Source organism: Chelonoidis abingdonii, chromosome 22, assembly GCF_003597395.2.
Source record: "Chelonoidis abingdonii isolate Lonesome George chromosome 22, CheloAbing_2.0, whole genome shotgun sequence".
In the NCBI taxonomy this organism is placed as follows: Eukaryota; Metazoa; Chordata; order Testudines; family Testudinidae; genus Chelonoidis; species Chelonoidis abingdonii.
This window is the reverse complement of record NC_133790.1, coordinates 5,498,041-5,515,360: the sequence shown is the minus strand read 5'-3', so window position 1 is coordinate 5,515,360 and position 17,320 is coordinate 5,498,041. Positions and strand designations below refer to the sequence as shown.

The following is a 17,320-nucleotide window of genomic DNA, read 5'->3' as shown; positions in this document are numbered from 1 at the left end:
TACCTCCTAGTTTTCCTCTAACAACATCCAAGGCTTCCTGATACTTCTCCAAACGTTCCAGTATCATGTAGTAAAGTTCAACCTTAGAAGAAAGATTTGGATACACTGACATTTGAAAGTAAAACAAGTGAAAAGTGTCTGGAAATAAAAATAGTTTGTGCTTCCGTCATTAGGAAGAGGAGAAAGTCAACGCTGTCTGTAAAACTGTCTAAAAGCCACCAGAAAGGAAAATTCAAGAATTTGATTTAACATCCTCTAATCCCAAAGATCCCCTGGGCTTTAACAAACACTACAAAGGAATCATTTCATCTAGCAATGAACTCTTCTCAATTTTACATCACCTACATCCTCTGCCCTCACTTCCTTCCACACCCTTTCATTCCTTATGCTCCTCTATATCCTCTCTCCACACTGCTCCCTTTGTCTTCCTCCTCTCACTCCCTGCGTCACATCTTATTTCAGGCTGAGCTTGCAGCAGTCTCCTACTTTCTGTACACCAATCACCTTCTCCTTTCTCAGTTTCTCTTCTCAAAACTCTCTTTGGCCATGGGGCCTCCTGTGCTCATAAATGCATTGCTGATATTCCCCCTCTTTGCATCTACATTGCTGTCCTGTTCAACTAAATTCCAATTTTCAGTTCTGATTTTTACTCACTTTCATCGTGTTATTGATTAGTTTTGCACCTTGTGACTTCCCAGAAAATTGTTATATAGGTTCACTTGACTGCAGAAGTCTGTTTAATTAGCAATGAAAATCCATTTTTTAAACAAAAGTGAATATCAACATTTCTTTTGTCTCCCATGTTTTCGCACTGTGTTTAACCACATAAGAAAAGCATACTGCTTTGTTTGACCAAGAGGAGAAGCCCAGAGAGCACAGACAGGATGTGTACCAGTGGAAAAAGTGAACAGGACATGTATTTCACTGACAGTCCCTTTGAAAGATTCTGACCATTCTATGATTTCTTAAAGTCAGCTTTTGAAGTTACTACTGCAATTGTCTCAACAGCTACTGTTTTTGGTTTAAACTGAAAACTAGAATCCCTGGTTGTAATGTATTTGTATTAAGTTTGTGAGTTCTTCTGAGGCAGAGAACTTGTTTTCTATCTTAGGGGTTCTTAAACATCCATAGAGCGGGTCACACTTTAATAGTTTGTCTCACGGTCCATGTCTTCTCTAGTCATGTCTGCATAGGCCACCTTCCTTCACACTAGTAATCATATAACATCCCTCTGGCAACCACAGCAATTCCTTCCCTTGAACAGGAATATTAAGCGAGTAATATTTGGAGCTGTTTTTATTGAGAGTCACCAGCTGGAAATGGAGAGCCAGCATTGACCAGTCAGCTCCCCCTGGATCACCAGCAAGCCATCTACTTTGTGTACTTAATAATGAAAAAAGATTACAGAGCACTATAATGGGAACCAGACTCAGTATTAGCTATGCTATACAAAGCCATTAAGCTATATTGTTAGCACAACATAAAGCTCAAACAATGTATTAACGATGCTCAAATCAAGTAGAAAACACATCTGCAAATCTTACTTCAGCCTCAGCTTCAATCTTATCCTCCTTCACCATTTTTTCCACCATTCTTTCAGCTAGGGGCAAAAACATTGTTTTGGAGAGGTTTTCATCTTGTGCTGAAATAGACTAGGGGAGAGAGAGAAGAATTACTGTAGCAATTTATCAGCCTTTCCTATTGTCCAACTCAAAATTAATTTTTTCATCAGCAGGAAACATCACACACACAACAACCCACAAAATACCCATCAGGGCTACCATCAGCTACACACAGGGACACAGCATTTTGTAAAACATGCTGCTGGGGAAGCAACTGATGGTACAATGAAGTGCTCACTCTTCACAACCTGAGTCTCAGAACAATGTAACAGACAGCATGTTATCAATAAAAATACAACAGTCACTTACTGAATTCATTTCTTCTACAATCAAATTATTTCAAAGCATACAATTATTATTTCCATGTTTATTTTTTGCCTGACTAGGGCTATATCTATACTAGCATTTCTGTTGTCAGGGGTGTGAACCTCCCCTACTGACTGAAATAAATTTCACTGACAAAAGTGCCGGTGTGGACAGTGCTATGTCGGTGGGAGTCACTCTCCCGCCAACATAGCTACTGCCGCTCGTTGAGGGTGGTTTAATTATGCTGACGGGACAGCTCTCTCCTGTTGGCACAGAGCGGCTACCCGAGAGACTTTACCACTGTAAGTCCATAGCACAGACACACCCCAAAGGAGATCTGTCAGGAAGTTTGATTAATGCTCAAGTCTGTTATGCTATTTTGCACTAGCACAGATATTTTGATTTTATTGTTGTAGGAATCTTGACATCTAGGAGACGAGCAATACCAGGTAAGTTTCTGGACCACACAGAAAATATACATTTGAGGAGGGTTCAGTGTTTACACTGACTTTATACAGAAACAGTAGCACCCTACAATGCTGGCAGGCAGCCAGACAGCTTATTTAAGAAAGCTATTGGGTATTTTTCATAATGTGAAAACACCCAGAACATCTCAATATTAACATTACAGCCATTGTTAAAGTCTTTAATTAAATTAAAATGCTGTATTCACCTGCATAATAAGGCTCATCACAGACCAAAAGTAGTAAGGGTTTTTGGGGACAATCTTATAAAGTGCCATTCCAGCCTGAAAAATATAAGACATGTATCCATCATTTCAAAAATACTTCAATTTATAAGCTGCATTATAGAAAGTGAAAGAGTGATGACAACAGCGACAAACAATTCCTGAGGATTAGTGACCTGATAAGAATTTATTAACCCCAACTGGATATACTCCCTAGGAAACACCCTCCACTGAGATCTATGTTGGTAGCTATGCAGTTTCTCTCCCTCCATCTGCTGCTACTTTTTTAAGTGTATTATAGCTTCAGCTGGCCTGGAAAGGCATTTCTAGAAGAGTGATTATTTGAAGAGTCTATAGCTTTAGATACAGGGTGCATGCGTGCGTACACACCCTAACTACTTTGGCAGGTTAAGGGACGTTTTCAGCTCTGTCTCCATTTTTGCACATGTTCAATTGTATACATAAAACCAAGCCCACGCTTTGCAAATGTAAACACCTGCATTTGAACATTTTTAACTTGCACATGCATGTGTTCCAATTTTGAAGGCATGTGGCACAAGAGGCAGCTGAAGAGATGCCCAGTTGAAAATATGGCCCTAAATATCAACAGACAGCCAAGTCTTCAGTTACTTAACTTAGAATGGAAGCTATTCTTAGTCATACATTCCTCACACATGCATTATGTCTCTAAATAAATGAAGATTGAACTTTCCTACATTTACTTCCGAGTTTTTAAATTGATAAATTACATCTACACATAGTATATAATATTTTACATTAGGTAAGCTACTTTTGCAAGAAACATACTCTGTTTCTTGTTCATTTCTACAAATTGTTTCTTGTCTGTTTTCAGATTATAATCATAGAATATCAGGGTGGGAAGGGACCTCAGGAGGTCATCTAGTCCAACCCATTTCTCAAAGCAGGCCCAATCCCATAGTGAGACTGATTCCCTTTTTCAGGTCTTTCATTTAAAGTCTGACAGTATGCAACAGAAGATGGTTTGTTTTCACCCTCCATTCAGTCAATCTCTGTCTGAAGTCTGCATCCCTTTGAATCCTTAGGTGCAGTAGTAGATACCCATTAAAAACACCCCATGTTTGCCATTTACGAGCATTACCAAACTAGACAATCTAATCGGATACATGTTTGTACAGGGGTCTGAATAGAATATTTAGTATTTACGTAACATTTTGTATCCATATAATACTGGTATTTTCCATTCAATATTCCAGCTAAGAATACAATTATTAGAAGGTGAAATGACTGAATTTCAGATTTCATATACAGCTAGTAAAGTAGCATTATATATTGGCCTAGAGCAAACAATGAGGTTTCTTACTGAAGGATGTCTGCATCACAGTAAATCTATGCAAAAAGCTTTTTTTTTTCTGGTCAGAGTTCTACACAATCAGTGTAGCTGTCAGAGCAGCAAAAAAGGACTTTGCTTAACTCAGCCATAAATTAAGCACACTTTATCTATAGACCAATTCATCATTTTCTAGACCTTTTACCTCCTTAGCATTGCTAATCTGGGAGAGCAACAGACTTCATTTTAGATGGCCTGACATTATTAGAGATCTCAGGATCCTAATGATTTTGAACTCTGAAATGTAAATGCATGCTTATGCCTGTTTCTTTTGAAATCAACAAGTTCTTTAAATGGAACACACACAAAGGGCTGTCTAGAATTATATATAAAGAGTATCGTATATAAAAATTATGGCAGTAACTGATTTTTTTTGTAAAACCCAAAATAAAAATGACACGCACAATCATTTTTAACACAGGCAAGCATGAAGCAAACTAATTCTGTGTTCCCATTTAGCAGTATAAATATAATCCTTATTTAAGACATTAAAGTCAAGGCCAATCAAGAATTATTTGAAGCCTTTATCTATGCAAACAAAAAAATCCATTACAAGCAAAATTTTAAGATTAGATTAATATCCAACTCACAACTATCTTAGCATATCTCAAAAGTTCTCTTTCTGCACAAGTGCAATATCATATATTGCATGATAGATTGCAAGTCAGACTAGAATCCAGCCCTTTTAGTATGAAAAAATAGTAAATCCAAAATTGTTTTGATATTCAGATGCAGGTATGTCAAACAAGAATAAATCAGATCTCTCTGTATTGGTATTTAGCACTTTGCAGGCATATATATTTCCCTCTGATTAATATAGCTGTAACTTGGTGATATGTGTATATCAGTGCAATGTCACAGCTTGCAAGAGATTGGTGTAGTTGGTTGTTCTGAGACTTCAGTCTCACTGACATGGGTCAAGTGGGTAACAAGCACAGTCGTAGCAAATTTAGGGATTAGCAAACCAGATACATTCCCTGGTGCTGTGGTCAATCCGCAGCTATTTTTAAATTAATACTGAAAGTACTTAGTAAAACAAGAACTATTTTTAAGTAGCAGTCTAAATCAATCTACCAATTCAGGACAGATCTGAAATGAGACACAATGATTTTACAATGATATGGCAGATTTAAGCCTTTTATGAAGAGTCATTTGATAAAAAGTTAATCATTCTCTAAGGCACCATATATACCAATGATTCAGTACCCAATCGAATTAAGCCACTTACAGCTGGGCCACATAGAGATTAATCACCATTGTTCAACTCTATTTTTTGGTTGAGGAGACAGGGTCTTTGTACAGAGATTTGAGTCACCTTAACACAGTGGGAAGAGAGAGCCCGGAATCAATTTGCCTGCTTCCCTGTGCTTTTTTATACATAAAAGAGGGAGTGTGTGTACGCTTTGAAAAGAGACTTCCATTTATAGGCATTCTCCAGGCACCTAATTTGGGAAGAATGAAAAACAAAACTAACGGGCATGAGACTGTCTTGCCAACTGAAAACCAAGATGCACGTAAAGAAAAAACAACTAAGCTTTTCTTCTACCAAAATACAAGCTGCACAGTTTAACTCCACACTGGTTTCTAGAGATAAGAGTGCAGGCAAAAATGCGGGCAAAAAAAGAAGAAAGAAAACTTTAAAAGTTTGTAAATTATTTGACATTGTGGCTCTCTGGAGCTCTCGGTAAAGCTAAATATTCCTGCCTAATACACTCCTTTATGTGTAAGCTTAGTACTCTCTGATATAAGTATCAATAAGAAGCTACTACGCCAAGAAGGCCAACCAACATACCGCATCAGTACAGACTACAGTTCATAAAGTTATCCTTTTTTTAAGGGGAAAGAAGCAACTGTCTTTTATATAAAAAACAAAAATGTGAATAGTAGTTCTGTCTGAGCAACCCTGTATCAAATGCTTAATCATGACGTAGAATTTTAATATTGATTCAGCTCAGATTTCTAGAAAATTAAATATAATTTTAAAAGGTGCTGGTCACTAATACAGTACGATACAGAAAAGAGCCTTAGGGAAATGTTAGATTTATTAGTTATGTTTTTTCATTGGCGACCATCAACTGGAGGAACAAAACAAAAACCACACTTCTGTCTAAGAACTTTGCCCCCACTATTGTTAAATGCGACACCTACGATGACTATAACTGAAATGGATGAAGGTACCTGTTGCATTTTCTTGTATTCCCCGACCCTGGCATAGGCCATGAAGAGATGAGAATGATACTCCTCACTGTTGGGAACCTTCTTTACAGCTGCCTCATAAAGTTTTGTTACCAACTCCGCTAAACCAAAAACAGATGTTTCAGTTCACACACATTTGGAATATAAAGTTATAAAGCAACTACCTCAAATAACATCTGGGATACTTTTCAGAGTAATTCAATTAGACCAGTTCTTATAGGTGTTGAGTGTATCTCCCCCAGCACTGCAAGACCCACAAACACACAGTAGGCAAGAAAGAGAAATGTTTAGAAAAAGTGTGTGTAAAATAAATAAAAAGACTAAAACATTCAGAAACGTACTGAATGCTTTCAGGTACATCATGTGTTCGGGTTAAAAAATTCCAAATTCACCCAATATAGGGCATTACACCAATTCAAGATTTGTACTTGGGTCACGAGGAGACTGTCTACTTTAAATAAATGATTTATTAAGACATAGAATTAATTCCTCAGGTTTAAATTGTTTTAAGGAAACTTCTCTAATGCAGCAGCTCTCAAACGTGATTACACTGCGACCCCTTCCGACAACAAAAATCACTACACAATCCAGGATGGGGGACTGAAGCCTGAGCCCCGCTGCCCTGAGGGGAGCGCAAAACCAAAGCGCTTCAGCCCTGGGTAGGGGCCTGTAACCTGAAGCCTGCCACCTAGGACTGAAAGCTCCGGCCCCAGGCAGAGGAGTTTACGGGACACTTTGGCCCCAGGCCTCAGCAAGTTTAATGCCAGCCCTGGCAACTCCATTAAAATGGGGTCATGACCAACTTTGGGGTTCTGAGATACAGTTTGAGAACCACTGCCGAATGTATTAGGAGTGACTATGCTATACACTAAAAAGCCCTGATGTCTCCCAAGTAACTTTTATGCTTTCCATCTCCTTTAATAATTGAATACAAAGATAATTTATTTCAAGATAAACCTATTAATATAGACCTATTATGATTAGATATTTAGGATACCTAAATACTATTTGTATTTGATTTTAACATCCCTTCTCCTCATCACACCCCAAAATTATTTGTACTTACTCATACAATCATTATTGAATGTACTTTTCTTAAAAATTCAAATAATTATTCATGTAAAAGCACTATATATGTGCAAGGTATTATTGTTAATAAGGTTTAGTAAGATTTTATATATTCTTGAACAATTAATTTCTATGTGTACTACATTCAGTTCTATTTATGTTTATATTTTTCTGGTTTTTAAGTTAAGAATTGTAGAAATAAAGATTTAAAGGCAGATGTGAAGAGGTTTCATATTATTACAATAAAAGTGCTTTAACAAAGCAAAGATTATGTACTGGAAAATTAACTAGTAAAGGACACAAGAGGTTGCTATATGTTAAGAAATGGCCCTGGACAGTTACGCTTTCTCATGTCAAAAAAAATCAGTTTTTCAGTCTAAAATCATTTCTGCAATAAACCTGATGATGAACATCACTGACACATCCTTAGGATAGTGATAAAGTATCTCCTTGTGCTGCAGACTAACCAAACCACATATGCTTTCTCTTTCATAGTAAGCATGCACAACTTTGTTAAGTAAATGACCCAAGAAGTTATGATTTAGATGAATTGTTTTCAAAACAGGAAAGGGAGAGGTCAGGATTTCCCCTTTAAGTCTGCAACACAATTCTAAAGCCATTTTGAGGGGCCAAATTCCTTGATTGTGTCTATATACATTATTTAAAATTGCTTCTTTGAAGTTCATATACAGTACAAGCTGTTTATGATTTACATTATTCCTATTTAAAGTAACAACAATAACATCACAGGGTTTTTGCTGGAATAAATTTGAACAAATTTGTTTTGATATTATGACTAACATACAATGTTAAAATTACTCTGGACCCAATTTTCAACAATAGGAGCCTAACCAGAACATCTTGCTTTAAGATGATCAAACAGAAACTTGCATGTCAAAGGGGCATTTATGCAGTTCTGTGCCAAAATGGGCATCTGAATCCCATGTCTGAACCACCTATTAAAGTGCCCATGTGTGAAAACTGGACTTTTTAAATTTCTCTTTGAATTTTGGGCAACAATTCATTTTAACGGAAGCCCAAAGGAAAGGTTACATAATTATGATCAAGAAGCTGAAGTTTGCAGGAGAAAAGTAAAATAGAAAACCTACGTCTATGCATTTCCCGGTAAAGGATAGTTAGTGCTTGCAAAGAGTTGTCATCTGTAGGTTCGAGTGCTGTTACTTCTTGTGCGAGAGCAAATGCTTCATCTTGTTTCCCAGTTCTCTGCAAGCCGATTGCCTTTAAAACCTACACATGTAATAAAGAAGCAGCTATTAAAAAAAACTGCCACCATTTACAGAAGAAAAAAACATTTTGAAACAAAGGATCAATATTAGAGAAAAATCCACTTGCCCATGGCGAGAAAGGGACTTGTCTAAGTGAGTGTCATCAATTTCTGAAGAATCTAAGCTTCCATTTAATAAAATAAAAATAAGAGGTGGGGGGGAGTGTAACCCTTATGATTGCGAAGAAAACCTTCCAAATGTGAATAGTGTAAAACTGTTGTTTTCAACCTATATCTCAGATATCTACTGAGGTCTGCACCTCCACTCGAAATTTTTTAGGGGCCAGCAAATGAAAAATAGTTGAAAACCACTGATGTAAAATGATGCAGTGCTGCCTTCCTCAGTCTATGCAGACTGCCAGTTTCAGTGCTTTTGCTGTTGCTCAATTTTCCCTAGCTGTAGCAGAGTGAAAACCAACCAGTCTCACCAGTTTTCACTGCTGCTATTCTGAACTATGTGGTCAGAAGAGAAACTAAAAGTACATGTATTCACATCTGTTTCACTCTCCAGCAGCTTGGGAAAGCTTTGACAAGTAGCAGCTGCATCAGTAGCCAGAAGCCTGGAAGAGGGATAGAACAGCAGAAGCCCTGGTAACATCATAGCAGTCAAAGGGCAGAATTTTGCATTTTCAAACAAACATGATATTACATGATTTAGAGTTCTATTAACCTTCTGAAAGATTTTAAGAAACATTGTGGCTCTGTTTAAAAAAATAAATCACAGATTACTGGAAGCTTGAATGGGACAGCAGAATTTCTCCAAATTTCAGAACTGTGTTCATTCAGTAAAATAACATAACGAAGAGCAATCAAACTTACCTTAGCGCAGTGAAGATCTTTGTGTTTTTTTAACAGTTTATCTGCCTGCTGGATTGCCATTTTATTATTGCCATTATCAAGATAATCTACATAAAAACACACAGTGATTAGAACTGACAGCAAAGAAAAGATGGATATCTATTCCCTAATCTCAAGGACGGGGGAAGGTCTGTGCTCTAACAGTGATAATGTTCAGTTCACAACGATTGAATGCCTGTTCAGTGACTATTTCCACAGTGCATTTTAGAAATACATCTCGTTTGTTCTAGTTTCAGCCATCCCAACACAAAGTACAGTAAGAGACTCTTTTGGTCTTTCCTGATAAAAGCTCAGGTTACATTATAATAATATGACAAGGCACAATGGGTTCAGATACGAGCCTCTCTCCACTAAAGACTAGGCTGACATCTTTTGCTCTAGTTACAAGCAGAAGTGAATTTGGTGGGATAACAGGAGTCTTTCCATTGATTTAAGTGGTGGTAGATCAGATCTGAAAATACATTTGCAATCTATTATTATAGTAAATAGATAATGAGGCTTTCATTGGCTCCATGGAGACTATTCCACAATTAGTATTTATTATTTTCTGGTACTGTAGCTGTGCATGTAACAGCCCGTGGCCTGGTCTACACTTCAGAGTTAGTTTGACATAATGCAGCTTACATCAACCTAAATCTGTAAGCATCTACATTAAAATGTTGCTCCCATCAACTTAACTCGCCCCCTACACTGACTTAATAACGTCACCTCTGCGAGCTGTGTAGTGCTCAGGCCAATGTAGTTAGGTCAACGCAGTGTCAGTGTAGACATTGCACTGCTTACATCAACTGTTGCTGCCATTCAGAAGCCATCCCACGATGCCCCACACTGACAATTATATCAGTGCAAGTGCTTCTGGTGAGGACATGCATCACCAATTCAAGGAGTATGGTGTGGACATGCAAAAGTTATTTCGTTACTGTGGGTGGCTGTATGTCATCTTAACTTAGGTTGACTTAATATTGTAGCGCAGACTTCCCCCAAGTCATGAACAAGACTTCATTATTCTCATCTCTTAGGGTATGTCTAACACTGCACAAAACCGTGGGTCAACTGACTCGGGTTCACACTACACAGCTAAAAACAGCAATGCAGACATTCCCCTTTAGGCAGGAGCCCAGGCTCTGAAACCCAGTGAGGGGGGAGGGTCTCAGAGCCTGGGCTCCAGCCTGAGCAGTAACGTCTACACTATTACTTTTAGTCTCATTGTGCAAACCTTGTGAACCTGAGTCAGTTGACCTGGGCTCTAGGACCTACTGCCACAGTGGATTTTTTTTTTTTTTTGTGCAGTGTTGACATACCTTTAGAAAAATGTTGCTATACAGTTTAAATTTTTCTTTTCTCATTTTCATATTATTATTCTCAGTTCTAACTCCAATGGGATACAGCCAGATTATTTGAAAATTACTGAAATCAGAATAAGAGATTAATCTGAGATGAGAACAATAAACCCACTCACTCTTTGCACCACATCAGACTTTTTGAGACTTGTTAACCTAAACCTAGTGTAAAACAACTGGGATGTATCCAATGAGCCAAAAAGTATAAGTGAAGTGTTCCTAATTTTCTTCTAAATTCCTGGTAAGGAGCTAACACTAGCTAACTGAAATTAAATTATACACTTTCTTGCTAGGACTGCATTTCTTATAAGGATGGATTCCACTGAGTTAACAAGGTGACCCTTAGTAATTTCCTGCCATATTCTACAAAATTCATATCCATATTACTGAGATTTACATTCAATGGCCTTTAACATTTGCCTCTATGGTAGTATCTATGCTAAAGAATTGAAGCACTGCTAAATGAACTGGGGGCGGGGGGGAATTGTATAGGTTAAGCGCATATTGTGCACTCTGTCCATTCTAACTAAAACAAAACTTTCAAGTATTTCAACTAATAGGGTAAAATGATATTATGACTTTATAAGACATGGCTGTTCTGAAAAGGATGCACAGCAACCTCTCTCCAATGCCCTTCCAGACTTGTTAGACCTTAAAGCAGTGGACCCCAACCTTTTTTTTGTCTGGCAGGAGCTGGACGACGAGCCACCAAGGACTGTGATTGGTGGACGAGCATCCACCAAAATGCCGCTGAGAAGCAGCATCATCCAGAGGTGTCACCGTCAAAAATCAGTGGCATTTTGGCGGTGACGCCTCTGGATGACGCTGCTTCTTGGCAGCATTTCGGCAGATGCTCACCTGCCGGACAGTATGCGGGCGCACATAGATGCCCTGGCGCCTGCGGGCACTGCATTGGGGACCATTGCCTTAAAGATTTGCCAAATACAGACGTTTTAAAAATTATGAAATAGAATAAGCTGGTAACCTCACTATAAATTGATGGGTTTTTTGGTTCACAGATTTGTATTTCATGGTACACACACACTCCTTCAGTATCCAGTTTGCACTGACTACCTTGGGGTTGTTAAACTTATCTAGCTGCACTGATAAGATCTCTGCTATAGGTAGCAGTGTAACACACAAATCGCAAGGCTTTCTAAATAGTAGCAGAATAAGGACTATGTCTTGTCAACAACATGAACAAGTTTCTCAGAAACCAGAAGAACTGGCATCTTCCATTTATCACAAAAGAACTTAAACTAAAGAAAAATATTACAGTACAGATTATTAAAAGCAAGACTATGTGTGGAGATTTTAAATGAACGGAAATGCAACATAATTAACTTCCTGATTAATGTACAACAAATTAAGATAAAAGATAGACATAACTGTCAAGGCATCCCGAATAATCAAGTACACAGTACAAACAGAAAAGCGATGTTACAAGCAAAGTAACTAGAACCTTCATCACACACAAAATCTGTTTACTTTTTGGCCTTTAATAAAAGCCACACAATTACATGTTTAAGAAGTCATGCTTCATGTATTAAGGACTATAAATACCAAATATTAACTATACCACCTTAGGTTTCCAGTGAAGCTTTCTAGAACCAACACTATGCACCCAGCACATCGCACTTTTAAAAGGCATTACACTCTCTCTGAGACTACTAGGGGCTGAAACATCAAAATACATCTCAGTTAACATGTCAGTATATTTCAGTATCTTCTGGCTTAATTTTTTAAGTTATAGTTTTTCTAACAGTTAACATATGAATTTTTTCTAGTTTAAGAAGTTACTTTGGAAATGTATCACTACATACAAAGCCCAGCGATTGGAGCATGCCACAGAAAATTCAGAAAAACTTTCAGTACGTCACACTGAACCAAACTAGAGAGCTACAATTACAATTTCTGTAAGGAATGTTTATTTTTCTTTAATATAACAATGTATTTATATTTGTATTCTTTACAGTATTTTAATTAACACCAAGTAGAAGTAGCTATGGCCCCAATCCCATAAAGAGAACTGCATCCAATGACTTCACCAGAACTCAACCTGGGATGCAGGGTTCTAATTGCAAAGTTTTCTTTGTGAGATAAATACTTAAAACAAGAATAGTGCACTTAAGAAAACAAGTTCATCCCTAACCAAATGCAACTCCCCTTCTGCTTCTAACCAGTGAGTTATTTGCATATGGAAGTTAAGCACATTTTCTGTGCTCTCTAAATTACCTGTTCTGGGATTCTAGAAGTTTAACAACATCCCACTGTGGCACATGCACAAATATAGAGCAATTTTTTTTCTACTACTTTCTTAACAAATGTGCCTCCTAATAAAGCTGGAGAAGAACTGCATGCAATACTTAAGGATATTTTGAGGCAAACTTTTAAGACAGGAGGTTGTTGAACAATACTACTCTCTTGTAAAGTTTCACTGCTTTCTCTCTCTGTTGATTTTTGTATAGCCATTACTATGATATCTAAGTGCCCCCAATATTTCAGTCAACAGCTTTAAAGAGTGTGTGGCTTCTCTCACCCCTTTTAGTTTCACAGATAAATTGAGTTTCTAACTTAAAAATCAGTTTTGCATGGGGAAGATTTGATGTTTGTTTGCAAAGGCAGATGGGGAAAGAAACCTCAATTCTGCATTAAAAAATATGCATCCACTCTTACAAATCTCCCAATCTTTTGTGCAAAACAAAATAAACTGGGAACACAATTCTCTTAACCAGGAGGAAAAGAAATTAACACGGCAATTGTTAAAAAGGGTGTTTTGCATTAAGAAATTATACCATTCCCTTCTCTCCCCACAAGAGTTAGAGAATTGGGAGGTTTCCAAGTGTGGGAAGACAAGGCAGGAAGGATATTAAAACTGCACAGCAAGTTAAAGCATGGGGTAATATATTTAGCAAAGGATAATGTAACCTACAGAAAAATATATAGACGTGGAATAAGACAAACACATTCTCTAATGTTGGTGACAAATTAATATTTGAAGACAGGGATCAGTTTCTGGATGGGGGATGCAGGAGAAAGAAATTATTTGTGGCAGGGATAGTGTCCAGCACTTAGTATACTTGTGGGTACTACTATCATGCAAATAATGAACAGCATCCCCAGCTCCCAATTGTAGATATAAACCACTACACTACCCTAACAGAGTGAGAACTAATTGGGGCAGGGATGCTCTTTACATTTTACCTTGAACAGTACCAACTTGGTGTTGAGAGCTATAAGGCCAAAGACCAACAGGGTAGAGGAAAGGGCCAATCCCTCAGTTTCTCACCATGTAAATAAAATCACTGACAATTTGCAATAATAGCTCCTTTAGCAATCCTGGGATTAGCACGTCAAAATACCAATAATGATTAATCACAGATTTGTAAGGGACGAGGAGAAGTGGAGAAATTCTCTCCTCCTTAGCCCAAGCAGGGGGTTTACACTATGTAAAGCCTCTTTACCCCACAGTGGCCCCACGTGCTTCAGGGAGAGAAGCTTAGTAATGATCAGCCCCTTCACATGTTATTTCCAATATCAGATGCAAACCAGCACAACAAAGCTTATAATAGGGATTGGGTGACTAAATAGCAAGTGTGAAAAATTGGGACACCTTTTTTTTTGGGGGGGGGGGGCAGAAAGAAATAGTTGCCTCTATAAAACAAACACCTAACATTGGGGTATCTGGTTCCCTAAGTGATAAGGAGGGAAATCAAGGGGACACACCCCGCCTCCAGGGCTTGTGGGGAGACATGGGGGTTTGGGGCCCCCAAGGAGGGATGAGGGGCCCCTGCGGGGGCAGCGGCTGGGACGGGGTGAGGGGCCCCTGTGGCGGCAGAGCTAGGGGGTGAATGGCGCCCGAGAGAAGGCGCTGGAGAGGGGCGCCTCCCCCTCACGCAAGGGGCTCCCCTGCAGAGCTCGGGGGTGGGGAGGGTTAGCCCTTCCCGTCCGAGTCTGCGTCCCTTCCCGGCCCGGCGGGGCGGAGCGCGGCGGCCGGAGGGAACCACGCGTGGCCGCGGCGCGGCCTGGTCCTGGGGGGGGGGGGTAGCCAGTGCCGCGCGGTTGCGGGGCAGCCGGCGAGGGGGGGTCGGTACAGTAGATTAGCGGAGGCGCCGGTCGTTGGGGTCGGCACATGGCCCGGGCGCGCCATGATGAGAGGCAGAACCGCAGTGGCAGCAGCCGGCGGCGGGACGGCAAGACTCGGCCCGGAGGGGCGGAGGGTAAAGAGGCCGGGTTCTGGCGGGCTGGTGGGCCGCCGGCCCTCCCACCGCCATGGGCTGTGCGATACTGACGGGCCGAGGGCCTTGTCCCGCCAGAGCCCGCGGGCTGTGGTGACAGCGCCGGCCGGGGTTGGGCCTACCGGGATATTCCCCCCGGCTCGCGTGGTCGGGCATTTCCCCGGGGCGCTGAGCGCCCCGGCCCCGTATTCCCGCCCTTGCACGATGCCGCCCGGGTCCCCCCATCTCAGCCCCGCACCCTGCCGGGCCTAAACCACTGCAGGGTGGTGCCCCCTCTTCATGGTCCTTGGTGCCTGCTCAGAGCTTCACAGCAGCCCTGGGGCGACCCCTCCGAGCCCTGCTTGTCCCCGCCTGCCCCTACGGTAACTGAGGCCTATGGCCATGTCCAACAGGCGAGCTGTTCCCCTTCCACCCGCTAGTAAGCAGTGGCCTGGGTGCACATCCACACATCATCATTCTAGTACTTCCAAAGGGAGTTGGGAGTTTTATCTACTCCTTGCAAAGCACTTTGAGGGTTTTGGATGATAAGTGTAGACAAATGCAAAGTTTTATTAATCAGGCTCCTCCCATCTCACTTCCTTCTTTTTGAGTTGGATAAAATCTTTTTCAGCTCCCAGCCAGCTGCACGTTGCAATTCACAGAGAGCTGCATTTTTACTGTCATTCATTCTCAAGTCCTTTGCTGCGGCTGGGAGTGGACAATGCGATGGATCACTTGGGAATTGTTCCTTCCCTGTCAAGCACCTGGCATAGACCACCATCAGAAGACAGGATACTGGGCTAGATGGACCATTGGTCTGACCCAGTATGGCAAAGGCAGATGAGGTAGCCCTGCAACATCCCTGCCTTAGTTTCTTCCTCTGAAGTGGGTCCTCTTGGCCTTCTCCACACAGGAGAAATGTGGCAGGGTGGCGTGGCTCTTCTGTCTCCTATGGAGGGACAAGGAACAACTGCAGTGTCTGTGCCACCATGTTTCTTTGCTAGTGCACCCTAGGCTTTCAAAAGAAACAGGCTGTGAGGCCAGGGCAGTGTTTCCCATGCCACACCAATTAAGAAGTGGCTAGCTGTGATGTGGAGACAGCATGATGCACAGTCATAAATTGCCCAGCAGGCATGCATTTCCTGTGTTCTGCAGAGCTCTGCTGAAGCACTAGTTGAGGCACAGTCCCTTCTAGAGCTCACTCTAACGTCAGGCTGGCAAAAATAATTGACACTGATTGGCTAGCTCATTGGCATCAGAGAGGCCAAGGACTGAATGGTTCAGAATCTGAACGCCCACCTTCTCACTCCTAGAGATGGTCCTTTCACGTTAAGATGAAGCAGCATGGGGGAGCTTCCATTACTACTCTCAGGCTGTATCTGGTAGGAGGTTATAAGGAGGATTTCAGCTTCTGGGGCAATCAAGCTGGCATTTTTTGACTTTTCAGGTACAGTAAATTAGTAATGTAAGTATATTATTTACTCCTCCATACAAATTAGTCTATGAAGAATAAAAATTAATATGAAGAAAATAAAAAATAAGGAAGAATTACAAGATTAGGATGAAGCATCACAGAGAGAACAGTTTCTGGGCCTAATTCAGCAGTGGTGTAACTTGAGTTCCCTCTCCTTATGTTAGCAGTGAAGTTTGACTTTGTCTTCAGTCCTCGCCAAAATCAAATCACACTGTTGTCACCAAATTCAACACAGCTCACTCATCACACTTTACATAGTTGCTGCAAGATCCCCCACTCCTGGCACATAGGACAGTTCAAAAGTTGCCTCAGATTTTCATTCATCATTTGAACTTTAAGTTTGTAAATAACCATGTAACACAACAACAACTGACAGTCTTGTCCACTGCAACTCTATAGATAAGTATTGTCCAATATCAGAAATTCAACCTCACATCGAGGCCCAAGTTACAATCAGTGCAAAGTATGTATCTATTATTATTATTTTATACTCTCAAAAAAGCTTTCAGACTTCAGGTCATAATCACAGAAGAAAAAAAGATGTCGCCTAAGAAGTGTTCTAAATAGCTACCAAACTCCCTCCAGGTTAGATTTAGAGAAGGGGTACTGTTTGGTTTAGGGACTGATAATTGGAAGCAGAGTGTTTCACTATTTGGAGATTAACCCTTTCTGGTGCTGGGTTACTCCCATGGATCTATTAGCAGTGGGTGGGCTTCCAACCAGTTCCCAGAAACCCAATAGATACTTCCTCATGACATCATGCCTTGTTTCCTGCTCTCAAAAGAATTTATGGGAGAGTTTCAGAGGGGTAGCCGTGTTAGTCTGGATCTGTAAAAGCAGCAGAGAATCCTGTGGCACCTTATAGACTAACAGAGGTTTTGGAGCATGAGCTTTCGT

At 40.3% G+C, this 17,320-nt stretch overlaps 1 protein-coding gene across 1 annotated transcript in view; it reads right to left on the bottom strand.

Annotated features, from left to right (window-relative positions):
- The window catches only part of NAA25 (N-alpha-acetyltransferase 25, NatB auxiliary subunit), a 43,030-nt gene extending 28,069 nt beyond the window's left edge, over positions 1-14,961 (bottom strand). Inside the window, exons 1-7 of the mRNA XM_032800640.2 lie at positions 14,827-14,961; positions 9,354-9,439; positions 8,359-8,497; positions 6,164-6,282; positions 2,602-2,676; positions 1,545-1,652; positions 4-82 (exon numbers count right to left, since the gene is read on the bottom strand). Of these exons, the coding sequence (XP_032656531.1) occupies positions 4-82; positions 1,545-1,652; positions 2,602-2,676; positions 6,164-6,282; positions 8,359-8,497; positions 9,354-9,439; positions 14,827-14,866 (646 nt within the window). The 5' untranslated portion in view covers positions 14,867-14,961. The remainder of the gene's footprint in view (positions 1-3; positions 83-1,544; positions 1,653-2,601; positions 2,677-6,163; positions 6,283-8,358; positions 8,498-9,353; positions 9,440-14,826) is intronic.
- Between the last annotated feature and the right edge of the window lie 2,359 nt (positions 14,962-17,320).